Source organism: Scardinius erythrophthalmus (assembly GCF_964197995.2).
Source record: "Scardinius erythrophthalmus genome assembly, chromosome: 22".
In the NCBI taxonomy this organism is placed as follows: Eukaryota; Metazoa; Chordata; class Actinopteri; order Cypriniformes; family Leuciscidae; genus Scardinius; species Scardinius erythrophthalmus.
The window spans coordinates 815,075-835,000 of record NC_138242.1 but is presented as its reverse complement, the minus strand read 5'-3'; the positions used below and the strand labels follow the sequence as shown (position 1 = coordinate 835,000).

Below are 19,926 nucleotides of genomic sequence, written 5' to 3'. Positions count from 1 at the left end.
ACAAAAAATGCACTTTTATTTTTTTACTCTTTTCAGAGACTGACAGAGACACTATCTGACACTCGTCAGCCAATCAGAGGACATGGAGGCGGAGCTCTGCCAGCTTCAACCAATCACATGAATTTGAAAAAACATTTGGAAACAATCATTATTTTTGCAATTCTATCTGGAGACATTAATGCATGCATATATCTATGATTTTCTACACTCAATTCATAAAGTCATGAATGAAGGTTCAGTGTGCAGTAGTTGTGTTACTATTAAAGCATTCATTGAAAACAGGCCTGCCAATTTTACATGTTAATTTAACATTGTTAAATACTAAAACAAAAATCCATAAAACAAAATTTTCATTTTGTTGTAATATCAATAGTATTTAACACTGTCATCATCTGCCACAATAATGTCTGATTTATCTAAATTTGTTTTTTAATATTATTTTATAAACAATATTATAAATATACAGGTATAATTTAAAATTAATTGAAAACATTTATTATGATGAATAGATTAACTGATTGATTTAGTAAGATGAAATAATTTATAATTAAATTAACTGATTGACAGCTTTAATACAAGTACACTATCTATACAAATATTTATATATTTTTGAAGGATTTTAATAATACTGCACTTGCAGACGTGTCCAAAACTGGGGAAATTCGTTTTTAATGGCCCTACAAGTTCAAGTTTATGCAAAAAACAATACGTAGAAAAACAAAAAGCTGACAGGAAAAAGCAAACATTGACTACAACATAATCAGTTATTCATATTTTGTTGGTTCTCTCTCGTTTTTGCATGTGTTTATAATTTCTTTGTATGACAGTCTGGACGAATTATTCTGTACAATTTGTCATGTTTCACTTTATCATTATCACAAATAAACTACGCCAAGCACAACTACACATTATGACTACAAAATCTTTACCACATTCTGAATAATATTTGAAGAAAGGGTGAAGATGTCAGTCTCATCATCACTTCTGGCCACGACTGTATCTCAGCTGAACTTAGCTCACAAGAATATTAAATACTTTATTTCTAATCTACATACAGTCTATTTCTATTTGAGTGTATTTATATGAGATTTTTCATGACTTTAATGCAAAGTTTGCATTGAATCTTTGAGCTGTGTTTTCCAGAAGCAAGAACATCTGCCTGCATCAAAGGAAAGCGGTGACTCCGCCCACACGCGCTGTGACTCCCGCCCACAAGCGACGTGACTCCGCCCACAAGCGACATGACTCCGCCCACACGACCAATGACCCCGCCCACAAGCGACGTGACTCCGCCCACACGAGCAGTGACCCCCCCGCCCACGAGAGCTGTGACTCCGCCCACACGAGCAGTGACCCCCCCTCCCCCGCCCACAAGAGCTGTGACTCCGCCCACAGCACAAAGAGCGGCCCCTCAGATAAATCAAGCTGGAAAAGTTTCTCTCTTTCACTCTCCTCTTCATGTTTTGTTTTGAGGGTAAATCAATGGCGGGTGCCAGCAGGGCTTCTAAAGGACTCTTCTCCTCTTCTCAAAGTCTCTTCAAAGCATCGGCTGTCCATTAGGATGAAACGTTCTGGCGATTACCATCTGCACGTTCCCTCCTCGCTCGCTCTCTAACAAGGTGTCATTATTCTCTCCTCCTAATCTCCTCTTTTACACACACCCGTCTCCCATCTGATGGGCTTTTAGCTTTGCTTCGGCTCGTTCTTTAATGCTGTTTTCTGTATGTTTTGATCCTGTGGTCACTGGCAGGACAGTGTTTCTCTGGGTTAGAGAGGGTTAACAGCGCTCCTACTACTGACTGACCCGCTTTAACTTCATCAAAAGCTCCATTCAGAAGTGTGTTTCATGTCCTCGATTCTGTGTAAGTCGGTTTGGGACGAAGAGCGCGAAACAAACTAAAAGAGACAGCTTTTATTTGCTCTTTTTCCACTCTTTTTTCACCTTCAAAGGAAGAACATCTCACCATTATTTATCCAGAACAGCTCCACAATAACATTTGTGTTTGCTTTTATTCATGCTTGTTTTGAACGAAATTATATTTTTCAACTTTCTCCATGGTAGATGTTTGAGCCTAATATGATCATTTAAATATGGCAGTCACTCAGTATAATATTACCATCTGAAGTTATCAAAAAAAAAGGATCTTCACATATTAAAAAAATAATTAAAATCTGAAATAATAGAACTGGTGCTCTTCGTGTGGTGGTCATAAATGACCAAATGTTTTTATTTTATTTAAATGAAGGGAATGTAATATATTTAAGTTTGATAATGTTTTTTTTATTAAATGTTTTGTATTTTTAGGGGATTTTAAGGTACTACATTATATTTATGCTGTATTTATAATCTATTTATTCACTTTTTGAGCATAAAAAAAAAAAAAAAAATTTCCAACTTAATCTGTGGTAAACCTTGAATGCTTTAAAGACTGAAGTTTGATCTCTTTTCAAAGACGACACTTGGCAGATTATTGCTGAAGTGAAAAAAGTTTTTAAAAAAGTGAACTTTAAAAAAGTTACAGGATTTTACGTTTATTGTTATGAAAAATGAACAAAAATACTATTTGAAATTTGTATATGAAAACTGTATTTTCAAGAAAATCAAAGCCATAAATCTAAACAAGTTGTATTCAAAATATGAGGTTGATATCTCAAAAAAGGATCTTTTAGTGAGATGTTGTTCGGCTGCAGTACCAAACGCTTCCACTAGAGGAAATTCGTCTCCCATTCATTTCCAATGCGTTATTTCTGACCGCGAGGAGCTCAAGTGTGGCTGTTGTTTCCAGGACCGTTTCACCTTTTCGAATCATGTCCGTGATTTTTTGTGTTCACACAGCAAGTGCCAAAACCTTTACCACGTTTCGTACCATTCCGCACTTTTCCACAAAGTGAAGCTGCCAGTTAATTCATCTGGCACATTTATTAATAAAAAAAAGAACGCAATAAAAATGAACACATTAACGCAAATTAACAATTCATGCCCCCTGCCCACGAACATAAATTCCAAATGTATGTAATATTACTGCCTGAATTTTTGTCATGTCTCTTCAATGATTCACTCAATATCCTTTAGTCAGAAAATAGTGATTATATGCAATTAATTGGATATTTTTATTATCTCTCTCAAACAGTATTCAGATAATAACCAGGGATTTCATATAAGAACACTGACAGTCACATTCCCTTTTGTTTCAACTCAGATTTGTCTTTGAAAGGTCCGAGACAAAGAACCGTTTTTACTTCATTACATATTTGTGGAAGCCTTTCTCTATATGGCCGAAGCTGCATTTAATGTCTTCATATGTTTTTGCATCAGTTGTGTTGGTGTGAGTGTGTCGTACCTGTTCACACGCTCCCTTACACTGAGGAAAGTGTTCTGCAGCATGATGGCAGCAGGAGGGATCTGGAGAGAGAGAGAGAGAGAGAGAGAGAGAGCGCAAGTTCAGTCCATTCCATCCAATGTACTCCCAACATATTTCACTTTAAGCCCCGCTGACGGAGAATACCTTTTGTCGGCACTTTGTATTCACCCATAAATAGTCAGTCTACTGTGTAGGTATCTTGAAATGGGCAGTTGGCAGTTAATCATTATGGGATTTCACTTCTCCTCACACTATATATGGACATTTACTGAAGCTCTGGCTAGATTTAAATCAACATCAATGCTACACTCGAAGAAAAGTCCATAAAAATAGCTGTTAATATGAAGACATTTTCTGACTCGATTTCGCAGGTGTTTTATCCATGTTTTGAATCACAAATTGCACTGCATCGTGTTTTAGGGTGAAATTAAATATCTGTAAACATAACAGATAATGTCCGGGGCAGAATATTACCAGCACCTTTTTTTTTAAAAATAAAGATAAAAATATTCTTCGTCATGGTGCAAAAAAATGACGGGAGAAACATCAGTTTGAACCAAGAGACAAATTTTGAACTTCCTACTATAGGAAAACAATGTAGAATGAGACCTGAAGTCAGAACATTACAACTAGGACATTTCAATATATGAAATTGCAAATCAATTTTATCAGTGTGTGGCGTTGCATTCACGCAGATGTACAGCTAATGATAAAACTTAAATTTAAATGCACTAGGGTTCTATATAAATGAACTATAACAGTAACAGTAACAATAACAATAACAGTAACTGTAACACTAATAGTAACATTAACTGTAACAGTAACACTAACGTTAAATGTAACTGTAAAAGTAACAGTAACATTAACAGTAACACTAACTGTAACCGTAACAAACAATAACAGTAACACTAACAGTAGCTGTAACTGTAACACTTACAGTAACACTAACAGAAACAATAAAAGTAACACTATCTGTAACACTAACTATAACTGTAACCTTAACAGAAACAATAACAGTAACACTAACACTAACAGTAGCTGTAACAGTAACACTAACTGTAACACTAACAGTAACACTAACAGCAACAATAAAAGTAACACTATCTGTAACACTAACAGTAACACTTAAAGCTAACAATAACAGTAGTCGGCCGTAACGGTAACAGTAACACTAACAGTAACACTCACAGTAACAGTAGCGGTAGCAGCAACACTGACACTAACAGTAATGCTAACAGTAACACTAACAATAGCAGTAGCGGTAACAGTAGCAGTAACACTAACAGTAAAACTAACAGTAACAGTAGTGGTAACAGTAGCAGTAACACTGACACTAACAGTAGTGGTAGCGGTAACAGTAACACTAAAAGTAGCAGTAGCAGTAACACTAACAGTAAAACTAACAGTAACAGTAGTGGTAACAGTAGCAGTAACACTGACACTAACAGTAGTGGTAGCGGTAACAGTAACACTAAAAGTAGCAGTAGCAGTAACACTAACACTAACAGTAAAACTAACAGTAACAGTAGTGGTAACAGTAGCAGTAACAGTAGCAGTAACACTAAAAGTAGCAGTAGCAGTAACAGTTACACACACTAACAGTATTGCTAACAGTAACACCAACAGTAACACTAAACCCTAACATAAATAGTATTACTGTTAGGGTTAGGGTTAGGGTTTTAAACCTAACCCTAACCCTAACCCACAAAGTGTTATACTAACACTAACACTAACACTAACACTAAAGCACCAGACAAAGGAATTTCAGAGATATCCAACAGGAAAATGCATGCGATCAGACTGAGAGAAGACGTGAAGCAGAGCTGGAGAAGCGCTATTGTGTGTGAGCGACTGTTTGCTTATAATAATCACAAGGGAGAGTTGTGGCTTCGAAAACTTAAGAAAAACATATTCTCGTCTGTTTATGCTCCTCGGGAAAAAGTCATCATTATCAAAATGAAGTACTTTCATCTCAGCCCAGACTCATCCAGGCTGATTCCTTTCATCAGTGTGATTGGATCTGTCTTGTGTGCACTGCTAAGTGCTCTTCTTCAGGGCTGTAGTGCGCTTCTCTGGACGATCTGCTTTCTGTCTCACAGCATCTGGCTTTCAATGAGCAGAAGTGAGAAACGCCTTTCCTTTCATGCTTTCCACACCGGTTTATCGAGCAGACACCAGTGCTTTCTGAACGCGTGTGAGAACGGACACGCAGTGCGAAACGAGTTGTTCTTCTGAGGTCGAGGAAAAGAGGTAAACCACTGAATGAACGCAGTCGTCTGCATTGATGGCTTCATTGACAGCAGCATTCATGATGATATACAGTCACAGTGTGAGTAAAAGGAACACTAGTGCTTTAGTGTACTATACTATACACTACTGTACTATATTTAAGTGAAAGGTTTATTTAACTTCAGATGCATTTAGTGCATGAAGTCAGTGATCCATTAGACAAGAACATTCATGTCTTCTGTTATTCCAACACTGACTGGGCTGGCTGAAGATGCTGAGGCTGAAGATGCTGATAGATTGGGTTGAGCGGCTGTCTTCAGGGTGTTTGCTTCCTGATCGAGTAAAAACTATTTTTTACTACGTTTAATATACTTTTCAAGGCAAAAAGTAAAAAAAATTCAAAAATTATTAATTATTAACTCAACAATATCATCACATTTTTGCATGACTTTTTACAACCTAAACTAACCTTGCCTTATCATAAAAAGGACAAATGATCTGATCTATGTTGATTTATTGACTTTTTTGGACACAGTCTATGACATCATTTCCTGTTTTTGCATGTTTCTGCATATGCTGGTCACTCATAACTGATTAGGCAAAGTTTTTTTTTTTTTTTTTTAAATAAGCAGCAGTAAATCAGTTTTGTGAAGATTAATTGTAAATAATCTCAATCTTTATAATAATCATGATATATATATATATATATATATATATATATATATATATATATATATATATATATATAGTATTAAGTTGACCTTTTTAATGTATTACTATTATTATTATTATTATTATTATTATTATTAAAAATAATATTATTAATCATAATTTTAAACCCTTTTGATTTATTATTATTATAATTATTTAAGAACAAACAACTGTAACATTTTTAAATTATTATATAATTAAAATAATTATTATTATCATTATATTTAATGTTTTAAAATAATAATTATTTAAAATAACAATAATAAAAGTTGTACTTTTTAAATGTATTATTATTTACATTATTTAAGATGCTTATAATAATAATAGCAATTTTAACATTTAAAAATTATTATTCAAAAAAATAACAACAATAATAATAATGGCAAATTACTTGTTTGTTTGTTTGTTTGTTTGTTTGTTTGTTTGTTTGTTTGTTTGTTTGAAAAATGCCATTCCTTTATGGATAATGATATCAGGAAAGTTGCATCACCCTGACATTTTCACTTTATGCCACATAAAAATACATGTCTATGAAAAAAAGATTAATGATTTATTAAAAGCATGCTCATCATTTGGTATAAGTCACTGTATATATGAACTATATTTTTATAGATAATTTTGAATAAATGTATAGATAGGACAGAAATGAGCATCATATCATCCTTGGGATGCAGATCCCAGTCCAGCATTAACAGGTGTGAGTGTTTCTGAGTATCTCAGTCGCTACTGTGAGCCTGTTTTTCTGAGGAATATAATAATGGCACATCAAAGGCATTCCCGTCTTCATCTCTCCCCCTTCCTCAACACTCCTGAGCATCCATTTCACCAACATCCCAGACGCTTCTGTTCCTGAGTGTGCTTCACTCCACTGGTTCCAGCAGCTCCCGTGAGTAAAGCAGAAGGTAAAGTGAGTAAAGCAGAAGGTAAAGTGAGTAGAGCAGAAGGTAAAGTGAGTAAAGGAGAAGGTAAAGTGAGTAAAGCAGAAGGTAAAGGGAGTAAAGGAGAAGGAAGGTAAAGTGAGTAGAGCAGAAGGTAAAGCGAGTAAAGGAGAAGGTAATGTGAGTAAAGGAGAAGGTAAAGCGAGTAAAGCAGAAGGTAAAGTGAGTAGAGGAGAAGGTAAAGTGAGTAAAGCAGAAGGTAAAGTGAGTAAAGCAGAAGGTAAAGGGAGTAAAGGAGAAGGAAGGTAAAGTGAGTAAAGGAGAAGGTAAAGTGAGTAAAGGAGAAGGTAAAGTGAGTAAAGGAGAAGGAAGGTAAAGCGAGTAAAGGAGAAGGTAAAGTGAGTAAAGCAGAAGGTAAAGTGAGTAAAGGAGAAGGTAAAGTGAGTAAAGGAGAAGGTAAAGTGAGTAAAGGAGAAGGTAAAGTGAGTAAAGGAGAAGGTAAAGTGAGTAAAGGAGAAGGAAGGTAATGTGAGTAAAGGAGAAGGTAAAGTGAGTAAAGGAGAAGGTAAAGCAGAAGGTAAAGCGAGTAAAGCAGAAGGTAAAGTGAGTAAAGGAGAAGGTAAAGTGAGTAAAGGAGAAGGTAAAGTGAGTAAAGGAGAAGGTAAAGTGAGTAAAGGAGAAGGAAGGTAAAGTGAGTAAAGGAGAAGGTAAAGTGAGTAAAGCAGAAGGTAAAGAGAGTAAAGCAGAAGGTAAAGTGAGTAGAGCAGAAGGTAAAGCGAGTAAAGGAGAAGGTAAAGTGAGTAAAGCAGAAGGTAAAGTGAGTAAAGGAGAAGGTAAAGTGAGTAAAGGAGAAGGAAGGTAATGTGAGTAAAGGAGAAGGTAAAGTGAGTAAAGGAGAAGGTAAAGCGAGTAAAGGAGAAGGTAAAGTGAGTAAAGCAGAAGGTAAAGCGAGTAAAGGAGAAGGTAAAGTGAGTAAAGCAGAAGGTAAAGTGAGTAAAGGAGAAGGTAAAGTGAGTAAAGGAGAAGGAAGGTAATGTGAGTAAAGGAGAAGGTAAAGTGAGTAAAGGAGAAGGTAAAGCGAGTAAAGGAGAAGGTAAAGTGAGTAAAGGAGAAGGTAAAGTGAGTAAAGCAGAAGGTAAAGTGAGTAAAGCAGAAGGTAAAGCGAGTAAAGCAGAAGGTAAAGTGAGTAGAGCAGAAGGTAAAGCGAGTAAAGGAGAAGGTAAAGTGAGTAAAGGAGAAGGTAAAGTGAGTAAAGGAGAAGGTAAAGTGAGTAAAGCAGAAGGTAAAGCGAGTAAAGGAGAAGGTAAAGTGAGTAAAGCAGAAGGTAAAGTGAGTAAAGCAGAAGGTAAAGTGAGTAAAGGAGAAGGTAAAGTGAGTAAAGGAGAAGGAAGGTAATGTGAGTAAAGGAGAAGGTAAAGTGAGTAAAGGAGAAGGTAAAGTGAGTAAAGCAGAAGGTAAAGCGAGTAAAGCAGAAGGTAAAGTGAGTAGAGCAGAAGGTAAAGTGAGTAAAGCAGAAGGTAAAGTGAATAAAGCAGAAGGTAAAGCGAGTAAAGGAGAAGGTAAAGTGAGTAAAGCAGAAGGTAAAGTGAGTAAAGGAGAAGGTAAAGCGAGTAAAGGAGAAGGTAAAGTGAGTAAAGGAGAAGGAAGGTAAAGCGAGTAAAGGAGAAGGTAAAGTGAGTAAAGGAGAAGGTAAAGTGAGTAAAGGAGAAGGAAGGTAAAACGAGTAAAGGAGAAGGTAAAGTGAGTAAAGGAGAAGGTAAAGTGAGTAAAGCAGAAGGTAAAGTGAGTAAAGGAGAAGGTAAAGTGAGTAAAGGAGAAGGAAGGTAAAGTGAGTAAAGGAGAAGGTAAAGTGAGTAAAGCAGAAGGTAAAGCGAGTAAAGGAGAAGGTAAAGTGAGTAAAGGAGAAGGTAAAGTGAGTAAAGCAGAAGGTAAAGTGAGTAGAGCAGAAGGTAAAGCGAGTAAAGCAGAAGGTAAAGTGAGTAGAGCAGAAGGTAAAGTGAGTAAAGGAGAAGGTAATGTGAGTAAAGGAGAAGGTAAAGTGAGTAAAGGAGAAGGTAAAGTAAGTAAAGGAGAAGGTAAAGCGAGTAAAGGAGAAGGTAAAGTGAGTAAAGCAGAAGGTAAAGTGAGTAAAGCAGAAGGTAAAGTGAGTAAAGCAGAAGGTAAAGTGAGTAAAGGAGAAGGTAAAGTGAGTAAAGGAGAAGGTAAAGTGAGTAGAGCAGAAGGTAAAGTGAGTAAAGCAGAAGGTAAAGTGACTAAAGCAGAAGGTAAAGTGAGTAAAGCAGAAGGTAAAGTGAGTAAAGGAGAAGGTAAAGCGAGTAAAGGAGAAGGTAAAGTAAGTAAAGGAGAAGGTAAAGTGAGTAAAGGAGAAGGTAAAGTGAGTAAAGGAGAAGGTAAAGTAAGTAAAGGAGAAGGTAAAGTGAGTAAAGGAGAAGGTAAAGTGAGTAAAGCAGAAGGTAAAGTGAGTAAAGCAGAAGGTAAAGCGAGTAAAGCAGAAGGTAAAGCGAGTAAAGCAGAAGGTAAAGTGAGTAGAGCAGAAGGTAAAGCGAGTAAAGGAGAAGGTAAAGTGAGTAAAGCAGAAGGTAAAGTGAGTAAAGGAGAAGGTAAAGTGAGTAAAGGAGAAGGTAAAGTGAGTAAAGGAGAAGGTAAAGTGAGTAAAGGAGAAGGTAAAGTGAGTAAAGCAGAAGGTAAAGTGAGTAAAGCAGAAGGTAAAGCGAGTAAAGCAGAAGGTAAAGTGAGTAGAGCAGAAGGTAAAGCGAGTAAAGGAGAAGGTAAAGTGAGTAAAGCAGAAGGTAAAGTGAGTAAAGCAGAAGGTAAAGTGAGTAGAGAAGGTAAAGTGAGTAGAGCAGAAGGTAAAGTGAGTAAAGCAGAAGGTAAAGTGACTAAAGCAGAAGGTAAAGTGAGTAAAGCAGAAGGTAAAGTGAGTAAAGGAGAAGGTAAAGCGAGTAAAGCAGAAGGTAAAGTGAGTAAAGCAGAAGGTAAAGCGAGTAAAGGAGAAGGTAAAGCGAGTAAAGGAGAAGGTAAAGCGAAGGTAAAGCGAGTAAAGGAGAAGGTAAAGCGAGAAAAGGAGAAGGTAAAGTGAGTAAAGCAGAAGGTAAAGCGAGTAAAGGAGAAGGTAAAGCGAGTAAAGGAGAAGGTAAAGCGAGTAAAGGAGAAGGTAAAGCGAGTAAAGCAGAAGGTAAAGTGAGTAAAGGAGAAGGTAAAGCGAGTAAAGCAGAAGGTAAAGCGAGTAAAGCAGAAGGTAAAGTGAGTAAAGCAGAAGGTAAAGTGAGTAAAGCAGAAGGTAAAGTGAGTAAAGCAGAAGGTAAAGTGAGTAAAGGAGAAGGTAAAGCGAGTAAAGCAGAAGGTAAAGCGAGTAAAGCAGAAGGTAAAGTGAGTAAAGGAGAAGGTAAAGCGAGTAAAGGAGAAGGTAAAGCGAGTAAAGGAGAAGGTAAAGCGAGTAAAGGAGAAGGTAATGTGAGTAAAGGAGAAGGTAAAGTGAGTAAAGGAGAAGGTAATGTGAGTAAAGGAGAAGGTAAAGTGAGTAAAGGAGAAGGTAAAGTGAGTAAAGCAGAAGGTAAAGCGAGTAAAGGAGAAGGTAAAGTGAGTAAAGGAGAAGGTAAAGTGAGTAAAGCAGAAGGTAAAGCGAGTAAAGCAGAAGGTAAAGTGAGTAGAGCAGAAGGTAAAGTGAGTAAAGGAGAAGGTAATGTGAGTAAAGGAGAAGGTAAAGTGAGTAAAGGAGAAGGTAAAGTGAGTAAAGCAGAAGGTAAAGTGAGTAAAAGAGAAGGTAAAGTGAGTAAAGGAGAAGGTAAAGTGAGTTTACCTTCCTTTAGAAGGTAAAGTGAGTAGAGCAGAAGGTAAAGTGAGTAAAGGAGAAGGTAATGTGAGTAAAGGAGAAGGTAAAGTGAGTAAAGCAGAAGGTAAAGTGAGTAAAGCAGAAGGTAAAGCGAGTAAAGCAGAAGGTAAAGTGAATAGAGCAGAAGGTAAAGCGAGTAAAGGAGAAGGTAAAGCGAGTAAAGCAGAAGGTAAAGCGAGTAAAGGAGAAGGTAAAGTGAGTAAAGCAGAAGGTAAAGTGAGTAAAGCAGAAGGTAAAGTGAGTAAAGGAGAAGGTAAAGCGAGTAAAGGAGAAGGTAAAGTGAGTAAAGCAGAAGGTAAAGTGAGTAAAGCAGAAGGTAAAGTGAGTAAAGCAGAAGGTAAAGTGAGTAAAGGAGAAGGTAAAGTGAGTAAAGGAGAAGGTAAAGTGAGTAAAGCAGAAGGTAAAGTGAGTAAAGGAGAAGGTAAAGTGAGTAGAGCAGAAGGTAAAGTGAGTAAAGGAGAAGGTAAAGCGAGTAAAGTAGAAGGTAAAGCGAGTAAAGGAGAAGGTAAAGTGAGTAAAGCAGAAGATAAAGCGAGTAAAGCAGAAGGTAAAGTGAGTAAAGGAGAAGGTAAAGCGAGAAAAGGAGAAGGTAAAGTGAGTAAAGCAGAAGGTAAAGTGAGTAAAGGAGAAGGTAAAGTGAGTAAAGGAGAAGGTAAAGTGAGTAAAGCAGAAGGTAAAGCGAGTAAAGCAGAAGGTAAAGTGAGTAGAGCAGAAGGTAAAGTGAGTAAAGGAGAAGGTAATGTGAGTAAAGGAGAAGGTAAAGTGAGTAAAGGAGAAGGTAAAGTGAGTAAAGCAGAAGGTAAAGTGAGTAAAAGAGAAGGTAAAGTGAGTAAAGGAGAAGGTAAAGTGAGTTTACCTTCCTTTAGAAGGTAAAGTGAGTAGAGCAGAAGGTAAAGTGAGTAAAGGAGAAGGTAATGTGAGTAAAGGAGAAGGTAAAGTGAGTAAAGCAGAAGGTAAAGTGAGTAAAGCAGAAGGTAAAGCGAGTAAAGCAGAAGGTAAAGTGAATAGAGCAGAAGGTAAAGCGAGTAAAGGAGAAGGTAAAGCGAGTAAAGCAGAAGGTAAAGCGAGTAAAGGAGAAGGTAAAGTGAGTAAAGCAGAAGGTAAAGTGAGTAAAGCAGAAGGTAAAGTGAGTAAAGGAGAAGGTAAAGCGAGTAAAGGAGAAGGTAAAGTGAGTAAAGCAGAAGGTAAAGTGAGTAAAGCAGAAGGTAAAGTGAGTAAAGCAGAAGGTAAAGTGAGTAAAGGAGAAGGTAAAGTGAGTAAAGGAGAAGGTAAAGTGAGTAAAGCAGAAGGTAAAGTGAGTAAAGGAGAAGGTAAAGTGAGTAGAGCAGAAGGTAAAGTGAGTAAAGGAGAAGGTAAAGCGAGTAAAGTAGAAGGTAAAGCGAGTAAAGGAGAAGGTAACGTGAGTAAAGCAGAAGATAAAGCGAGTAAAGCAGAAGGTAAAGTGAGTAAAGGAGAAGGTAAAGCGAGAAAAGGAGAAGGTAAAGTGAGTAAAGCAGAAGGTAAAGTGAGTAAAGGAGAAGGTAAAGTGAGTAGAGCAGAAGGTAAAGTGAGTAAAGGAGAAGGTAAAGCGAGTAAAGTAGAAGGTAAAGCGAGTAAAGGAGAAGGTAAAGTGAGTAAAGCAGAAGGTAAAGCGAGTAAAGCAGAAGGTAAAGTGAGTAAAGGAGAAGGTAAAGCGAGAAAAGGAGAAGGTAAAGTGAGTAAAGCAGAAGGTAAAGTGAGTAAAGGAGAAGGTAAAGTGAGTAGAGCAGAAGTAAAGTGAGTAAAGCAGAAGGTAAAGTGAGTAAAGGAGAAGGTAAAGTGAGTAAAGGAGAAGGTAAAGTGAGTAAAGGAGAAGGTAAAGTGAGAAAAGGAGAAGGTAAAGTGAGTAAAGGAGAAGGTAAAGTGAGTAAAGGAGAAGGTAAAGTGAGTAGAGCAGAAGGTAAAGTGAGTAAAGGAGAAGGTAAAGTGAGTAAAGGAGAAGGTAAAGTGAGTAAAGGAGAAGGTAAAGTGAGTAGAGCAGAAGGTAAAGTGAGTAACCCTTACGAAAAAGAAGTTTATTCAAGTGTTCTATTAGTATACTTCTTTTAAACAAAAAATAAGAAAGTATACTTTCAGTCTACTTTTTATATACTTCTCAGAAATATACTTTATGTTCTTCTCAGAAATATACTTCAAATTGCACTTAAGTATACTTGACTTATACTGACAGAAAAGTCTAAGTATATTTAGCCTATACTTGTTGATCAAGATATACTTAAAAGTATAATTAAGTATTCTAAGTATTTTTGGCTTGTACTTGTGTTTACTATTTTTAATGAGGAGCTTATTAAATACTTTTTTAAAAACATAATATTACACACCGTCTTATAAACTAACATGTTCAGCTTTATATAATAACAAAGTTTCAGGTGGAATAGCTTATAGAGTAAATAAAATGAGCATGGAAAATAAGTTTATTCAAGTGTTAGTATACTTCTTTTAAACTAAAAAGAAGAAAGCATACTTTTAGTCTACATTTTACATACTTCTCAAAAATATACTTAAATACACTTAAGTGTACTTGACTTATACTGAGAGAAAAGTCCAAATATATTTAGCCTATACTTGTACTCAATCTTTTGATCAAGATATACTTAAAATTTTAATTACTCAAAGTATACTTGGCTTGTAGTTGTGTTAACTCTTTTGATCGAGTAGCCTATTAAATATACTTTTTTTACATTGTTTTTCATATACAGTCTTATGAAACTTTGTTTGAAAATATTGATTAAAGTGTTGCTATAAAACAGATATGTAAAACATAAAACAGAATCTCTGGATCAAAACACAGGAGAAGAAGAAGAAGCTGAACCATGTGATAGAAGATTGCTCACTCAAATGTAAAATAATGTGACATCAAACATTAAACAGCTTGTAAATCAAAACTGCTTAATGTTTCCAAATGAAATGAAGAGTAGGCCTAACCCATGAAGAGAAAACGACTGTGAAGCTTTGGGGGTGTTGGACTCGATCTACTCCACCTGTGTTTTGATCATCGTTCTTGATCTGATCAAGGCGTAGTCTTTGACAAAAATGTGATTTTTCTCAACTATTTTCTCAACATTTTAACAAAATGTTCCCTTTCTTTATGAAACTTACTGACATTTAAGTGTTGATAAAAAAAGGATGAAGCTAATAAAATGTTTTTAAAATTAAAGTAGAATTAAAGGTATTTTTCAAGTATAAAAAATAACATTTGAACATAGTAGTGTACTGCAGGCCTACTGCAACTGCAAAAATTGTATATAAATAGTAAACTGTAAGTATAATGTTAAGTTCACTTAAAGAAAACTTATAGAATAAAACTACTTAACTAGTAGTTTACTGAGAGTACATTAAAAGAGTAAAAATAATATATAAATGGTAGCCTGGTTAACACCAGACCCTTCTCAGTTGAAACTGAGTGTAGGGTCTGGAGAAGCTACCGTAGCTCAAATTCCTCTGGGCGCAATTGGATAGTCTTAAAAACAATCAGAACGATGAAGCACTGTAAACCCAGATTTTGTTTCTAATTAAACTTACGAGTAATCATTACTTATTCTTTTATGTTTAGTAAAAACCTGCTATCATTACTAAACAACATTAGTTGTTTGTACTATTTAGCTGAAAGATTCATTGCACTAATCATGTTGAGCTGAGATAATGTTAAGCTTCTGTAAGGGAGGGGCGTGGCCTATTTAAACAGGTGACAGTGCGCAGAGTGTGCCATTGCAAGTTTGAACCGAAGACGAACATTACCAGCTTAACTTATTACTAAACAGACTGACTTTATTTCTATCAGACGTCTACAAAATATCTTGTTGAGAATCAACAGAGGTTTAGATGTTGATTATTTATCGTTTCATTTGTAGTCACCATGATGGTGAAAGGTGTTGGCTTTAGTTGGGCTCTAGCCTTTGATACTTAAACATTATATTTTCTCTGGCTGCTATAACTGTGAAATTAAAAGGCACAATAGTTATGGCAAAAAGCTAGGGGTAATGTGATTTATAAATCTCCTTCAGCGTCACTGCGCTGTCAGCATCATGTTAATCCCTCCTCAAACATTTATGACTGGTATGCCGGAAGTATATATACATGGTAAACTATAAGTATGATGTTAAGTTTACTTAAAGAATACTACTAGTTTAGTAGTTTTATACTACAAGTTTTCTTTAAGTGAACTTAACATTATACTTATAGTTTACCATTTATATATTATTTTTACTCTTTTAGTGTACTCTCAGTAAACTTGTAGTATAAAACTAATAAACTAATAGTTTACTGAGAGTACACTAAAAGAGTAAAAATAATATAGAAATGGTAAACTATAAGTATAATGTTAAGTACACTTAAAGAAAACTTGTAGTATAAAACTACTAACCTAGTAGTTTACTGAGAGTACATTAAAAGAAAACTAGTTGTGCACTTAAAGTTTACTACTGTTACACTTATAGTACACTTAAACATATACTTTTATATACTTCAAGTGGGCCAATTTAGTCCCAAGCGGTATTAAAATAGTACACTTACAAGTTTACTACTAGTACATATTGACATTAGTATACTTACTACATTAAGTATACTTAAAAATATACTTGAACATTACTCAAGTATACTTCATAAAATTAACTTGAAGTATACTTTTTTTTCGTAAGGGAAAGCAGAAGGTAAAGTGAGTAAAGGAGAAGGTAAAGTGAGTAGAGCAGAAGGTAAAGTGAGTAGAGCAGAAGGTAAAGCGAGTAAAGGAGAAGGTAAAGCGAGTAAAGGAGAAGGTAAAGTGAGAAAAGGAGAAGGTAAAGCGAGTAAAGGAGAAGGTAAAGTGAGTAAAGCAGAAGGTAAAGCGAGTAAAGGAGAAGGTAAAGCGAGAAAAGGAGAAGGTAAAGTGAGTAAAGGAGAAGGTAAAGTGAGTAAAGCAGAAGGTAAAGCGAGTAAAGGAGAAGGTAAAGCGAGTAAAGGAGAAGGTAAAGTGAGTAAAGGAGAAGGTAAAGTGAGTAAAGCAGAAGGTAAAGTGAGTAAAGCAGAAGGTAAAGTGAGTAAAGGAGAAGGTAAAGTGAGTAGAGCAGAAGGTAAAGCGAGAAAAGGAGAAGGTAAAGTGAGTAAAGCAGAAGGTAAAGTGAGTAAAGCAGAAGGTAAAGTGAGTAAAGGAGAAGGTAAAGCGAGAAAAGGAGAAGGTAAAGTGAGTAAAGCAGAAGGTAAAGTGAGTAAAGGAGAAGGTAAAGCGAGTAAAGGAGAAGGTAAAGCGAGAAAAGGAGAAGGTAAAGCGAGTAAAGGAGAAGGTAAAGTGAGTAAAGCAGAAGGTAAAGCGAGTAAAGGAGAAGGTAAAGCGAGTAAAGGAGAAGGTAAAGTGAGTAAAGGAGAAGGTAAAGTGAGTAAAGCAGAAGGTAAAGTGAGTAAAGCAGAAGGTAAAGTGAGTAAAGGAGAAGGTAAAGTGAGTAGAGCAGAAGGTAAAGCGAGAAAAGGAGAAGGTAAAGTGAGTAAAGCAGAAGGTAAAGTGAGTAAAGCAGAAGGTAAAGTGAGTAAAGGAGAAGGTAAAGCGAGAAAAGGAGAAGGTAAAGTGAGTAAAGCAGAAGGTAAAGTGAGTAAAGGAGAAGGTAAAGTGAGTAAAGGAGAAGGTAAAGTGAGTAAAGGAGAAGGAAGGTAAAGTGAGTAAAGGAGAAGGTAAAGTGAGTAAAGCAGAAGGTAAAGTGAGTAAAGCAGAAGGTAAAGTGAGTAAAGGAGAAGGTAAAGCGAGAAAAGGAGAAGGTAAAGTGAGTAAAGCAGAAGGTAAAGTGAGTAAAGGAGAAGGAAGGTAAAGTGAGTAAAGGAGAAGGTAAAGCGAGAAAAGGAGAAGGTAAAGTGAGTAAAGCAGAAGGTAAAGTGAGTAAAGGAGAAGGAAGGTAAAGTGAGTAAAGGAGAAGGTAAAGTGAGTAAAGCAGAAGGTAAAGTGAGTAAAGCAGAAGGTAAAGTGAGTAAAGGAGAAGGTAAAGTGAGTAAAGCAGAAGGTAAAGTGAGTAAAGCAGAAGGTAAAGTGAGTAAAGGAGAAGGTAAAGCGAGAAAAGGAGAAGGTAAAGTGAGTAAAGCAGAAGGTAAAGTGAGTAAAGGAGAAGGAAGGTAAAGTGAGTAAAGGAGAAGGTAAAGCGAGAAAAGGAGAAGGTAAAGTGAGTAAAGCAGAAGGTAAAGTGAGTAAAGGAGAAGGAAGGTAAAGTGAGTAAAGGAGAAGGTAAAGTGAGTAAAGCAGAAGGTAAAGTGAGTAAAGCAGAAGGTAAAGTGAGTAAAGGAGAAGGTAAAGTGAGTAAAGGAGAAGGTAAAGTGTGTAAAGGAGAAGGTAAAGCGAGTAAAGGAAGTCCCAAGAGTGTTTGAAACACCAGGATCTCTGCAGGAACTGAAGACAAAATGAAAGAGAGGCGGTTTGATGGCCTCAAATAAAGGTGATCAAACACCAATGAGAAGCAGACGAGAACCAGGCATACATGTGTCAATTGCTCCCCATGAGGATCCCATCAGCTTCAAAGCCTTGAACACACACACACACACACACACACACACACACACACACACACACACACAACTGGAACAGGAAAAGATAAACCCTTCACTTACATGTTGATAACCAGTTCTGTGTAGCGTTTGAATCAGGGAATGTGTGAAGTGATCAGATGTATTGATTGAGCCACTTTGGTTACAAAAAAGTTGTGTCAATAACATAGAAGCCTATGGAGGAGTGAGACAGCTCTCAGATTTCATCAAAAATATCTTAATTTTTGTTCCGAAGAAGAACGAAAGTCTTACGGGGTTGGAACAACATGAGGGCGAGTGATTACTGACAGAATTCTCATTTTTGGGTGAGCTAACCCTTTAATACAATGAAGGAGATTGGTTTAATCAACAGAAACCCAACATATTATGTTCTCTGAACCACATAAATTATTCTAAGTTGATTTGACAAAAGAAAAAAATGTTGTGATAACAAGTCATGAAAATATTTTTTTTACAGTGTACACAAAATGTTGAGAATGCAGAGATAAAGACGCGAATATCTCTCCTTGAGTTGAGACTTGAGAAAATGCTGTTTTTTAAAGAATAACACGTGATGTTACAAAAGCGTACACAATGTTGATAAATGCTGCGATTTTCAATTTGAAGGATTTTAAATTGGTAAAATTGTTTTCAAATTAGCATAAAAGGGCAGCTACAAGTGCATAGCGTGGTAAAAAGGAAGGAAAGTAGGGTGATTTGAGTGTCTTTGTTCGGGTCGGGTCGGGTCTCCTAACGAGCTGGGCTTTTAATGACCCGCTGAAGGTGCACTGGAGCATTCAGAGCTGTGGGCTTTGTGTTCGAAGAGAGGAACGCTAGACATTCAGCTCAGACCGACGCATTACTGATGCTGGGGAAATGATGAAGAAGCCATGGAAACTGCAGGAGTGGCAGCGGAGTAAGAGTTTCCCTGAGTCTCGTGGAGAAAACACTGCGTCTGTCGCTTACAGCTTTACATTATACAAGTGCAGGGTGAACTGTGCAGTGAAGCGACTGCGTCTCGCAGCGAGACCTTTAATGAACAATGACAGATACACACACAGATCATAATGATGGAGACTGGGAGACGCAGCCCATTAGTGAACGCAACATCGCATCAACCGTATTGAGGAAAGCAAACAAAACATAAAGATGTGCTATTCCTTCATGTTTTTTGAAAGTGTAAAACACAGAGCTACAGATCATTATCCAATTCCATGGGAAGAAAGAGTGAGCTTGAGCGAGAGGCGTCCGAAACATGGTTGGTTCTCTAAAGAACGTTTCGGTGAGCAGTTCTTAAAATAAAATAAAAATTCTAAGAGTGAAGAACATTTAACTCTTTCCCCGCCACTGATGGAATTTTCCAGCAATCCATGATTTGATTGTTGTACGATGCACATCTTCTGAAAGAGTACTGAATCTTTGGATCAAAACACAGAAGAAGAAGCAGAAATCTTGCATGCTAAACTGTGTGAAATTAGAATAAGTGTGTCCCAAAGCGCTGTAGCTTGACAAGAGTAAGCCAAAAGTACCCAGACGGTCTACTATTTCCGGTGAATTTTCGGAGTGTGGATCCGTGCTCACTATAACGGCTATTATTACCCATGATCCATTGCGCTTTGGAGGAAGATTCGGTTCAGAACTACAAACACAAATAAAATAGTTAAAAACGAATAACATGGCCGATGTGCATGACAGACCATTAAATAAAGAGGTTTAGATAAAGGGGTTTGAGTGACTAATAATGAACATTTAACCTGATAAAAAATTTAATGTTTTTAATGTTATCCATGTTATATTTAATCTGCAACAACGGTGTTAACTTTTATAAAGAGGAGAGTGACTGGCAGATCAACGTTCTTCTTCTTTTCTCTCAGATACGGTAGGAAATTAAATGACATGAAATGCGGAGGATGTTCACTGTGAGAAGATGATTGACAGCTCAGTTTACAGTGACAGGATGTGTGTAAATATGCGACAGATCGTCCGTCAAAGACACAAATTTATGACGTGATAGTTTGTCCAAAATACCCTATTGCTACATACTCAAAAGTATGTTCTTTTTCTTTACAAAACATGTACATACTACTACGGCATAGAACTGGGACGCAGCAAAGTGATAGAAGCATTGCTGACACACACAGAAAATAATGCAATCATCAACATTAAACAGCATATGCAGTGAGGAAAATAAGTATTTGAACACCCTGCTATTTTGCAAGTTCTCCCACTTGGAAATCATGGAGGGGTCTGAAATTGTCATCGTAGGTGCATGTCCACTGTGAGAGACATAATCTAAAAAAAAAAATTCCAGAAATCACAATATATGATTTTTTTAACTATTTATTTGTATGATACAGCTGCAAATAAGTATTTGAACACCTGTCTATCAGCTAGAATTCTGACCCTCAAAGACCTGTTA

At 36.5% G+C, this 19,926-nt stretch overlaps 1 protein-coding gene across 1 annotated transcript in view; it reads right to left on the bottom strand.

Annotated features, from left to right (window-relative positions):
* Nucleotides 1-19,926, bottom strand: part of reck (reversion-inducing-cysteine-rich protein with kazal motifs) — an 82,512-nt gene that overhangs the window by 49,974 nt on the left and 12,612 nt on the right. The window contains exon 2 of the mRNA XM_081353398.1: nucleotides 3,342-3,403. Coding sequence (XP_081209524.1) covers nucleotides 3,342-3,403 — 62 coding nt within the window. The remainder of the gene's footprint in view (nucleotides 1-3,341; nucleotides 3,404-19,926) is intronic.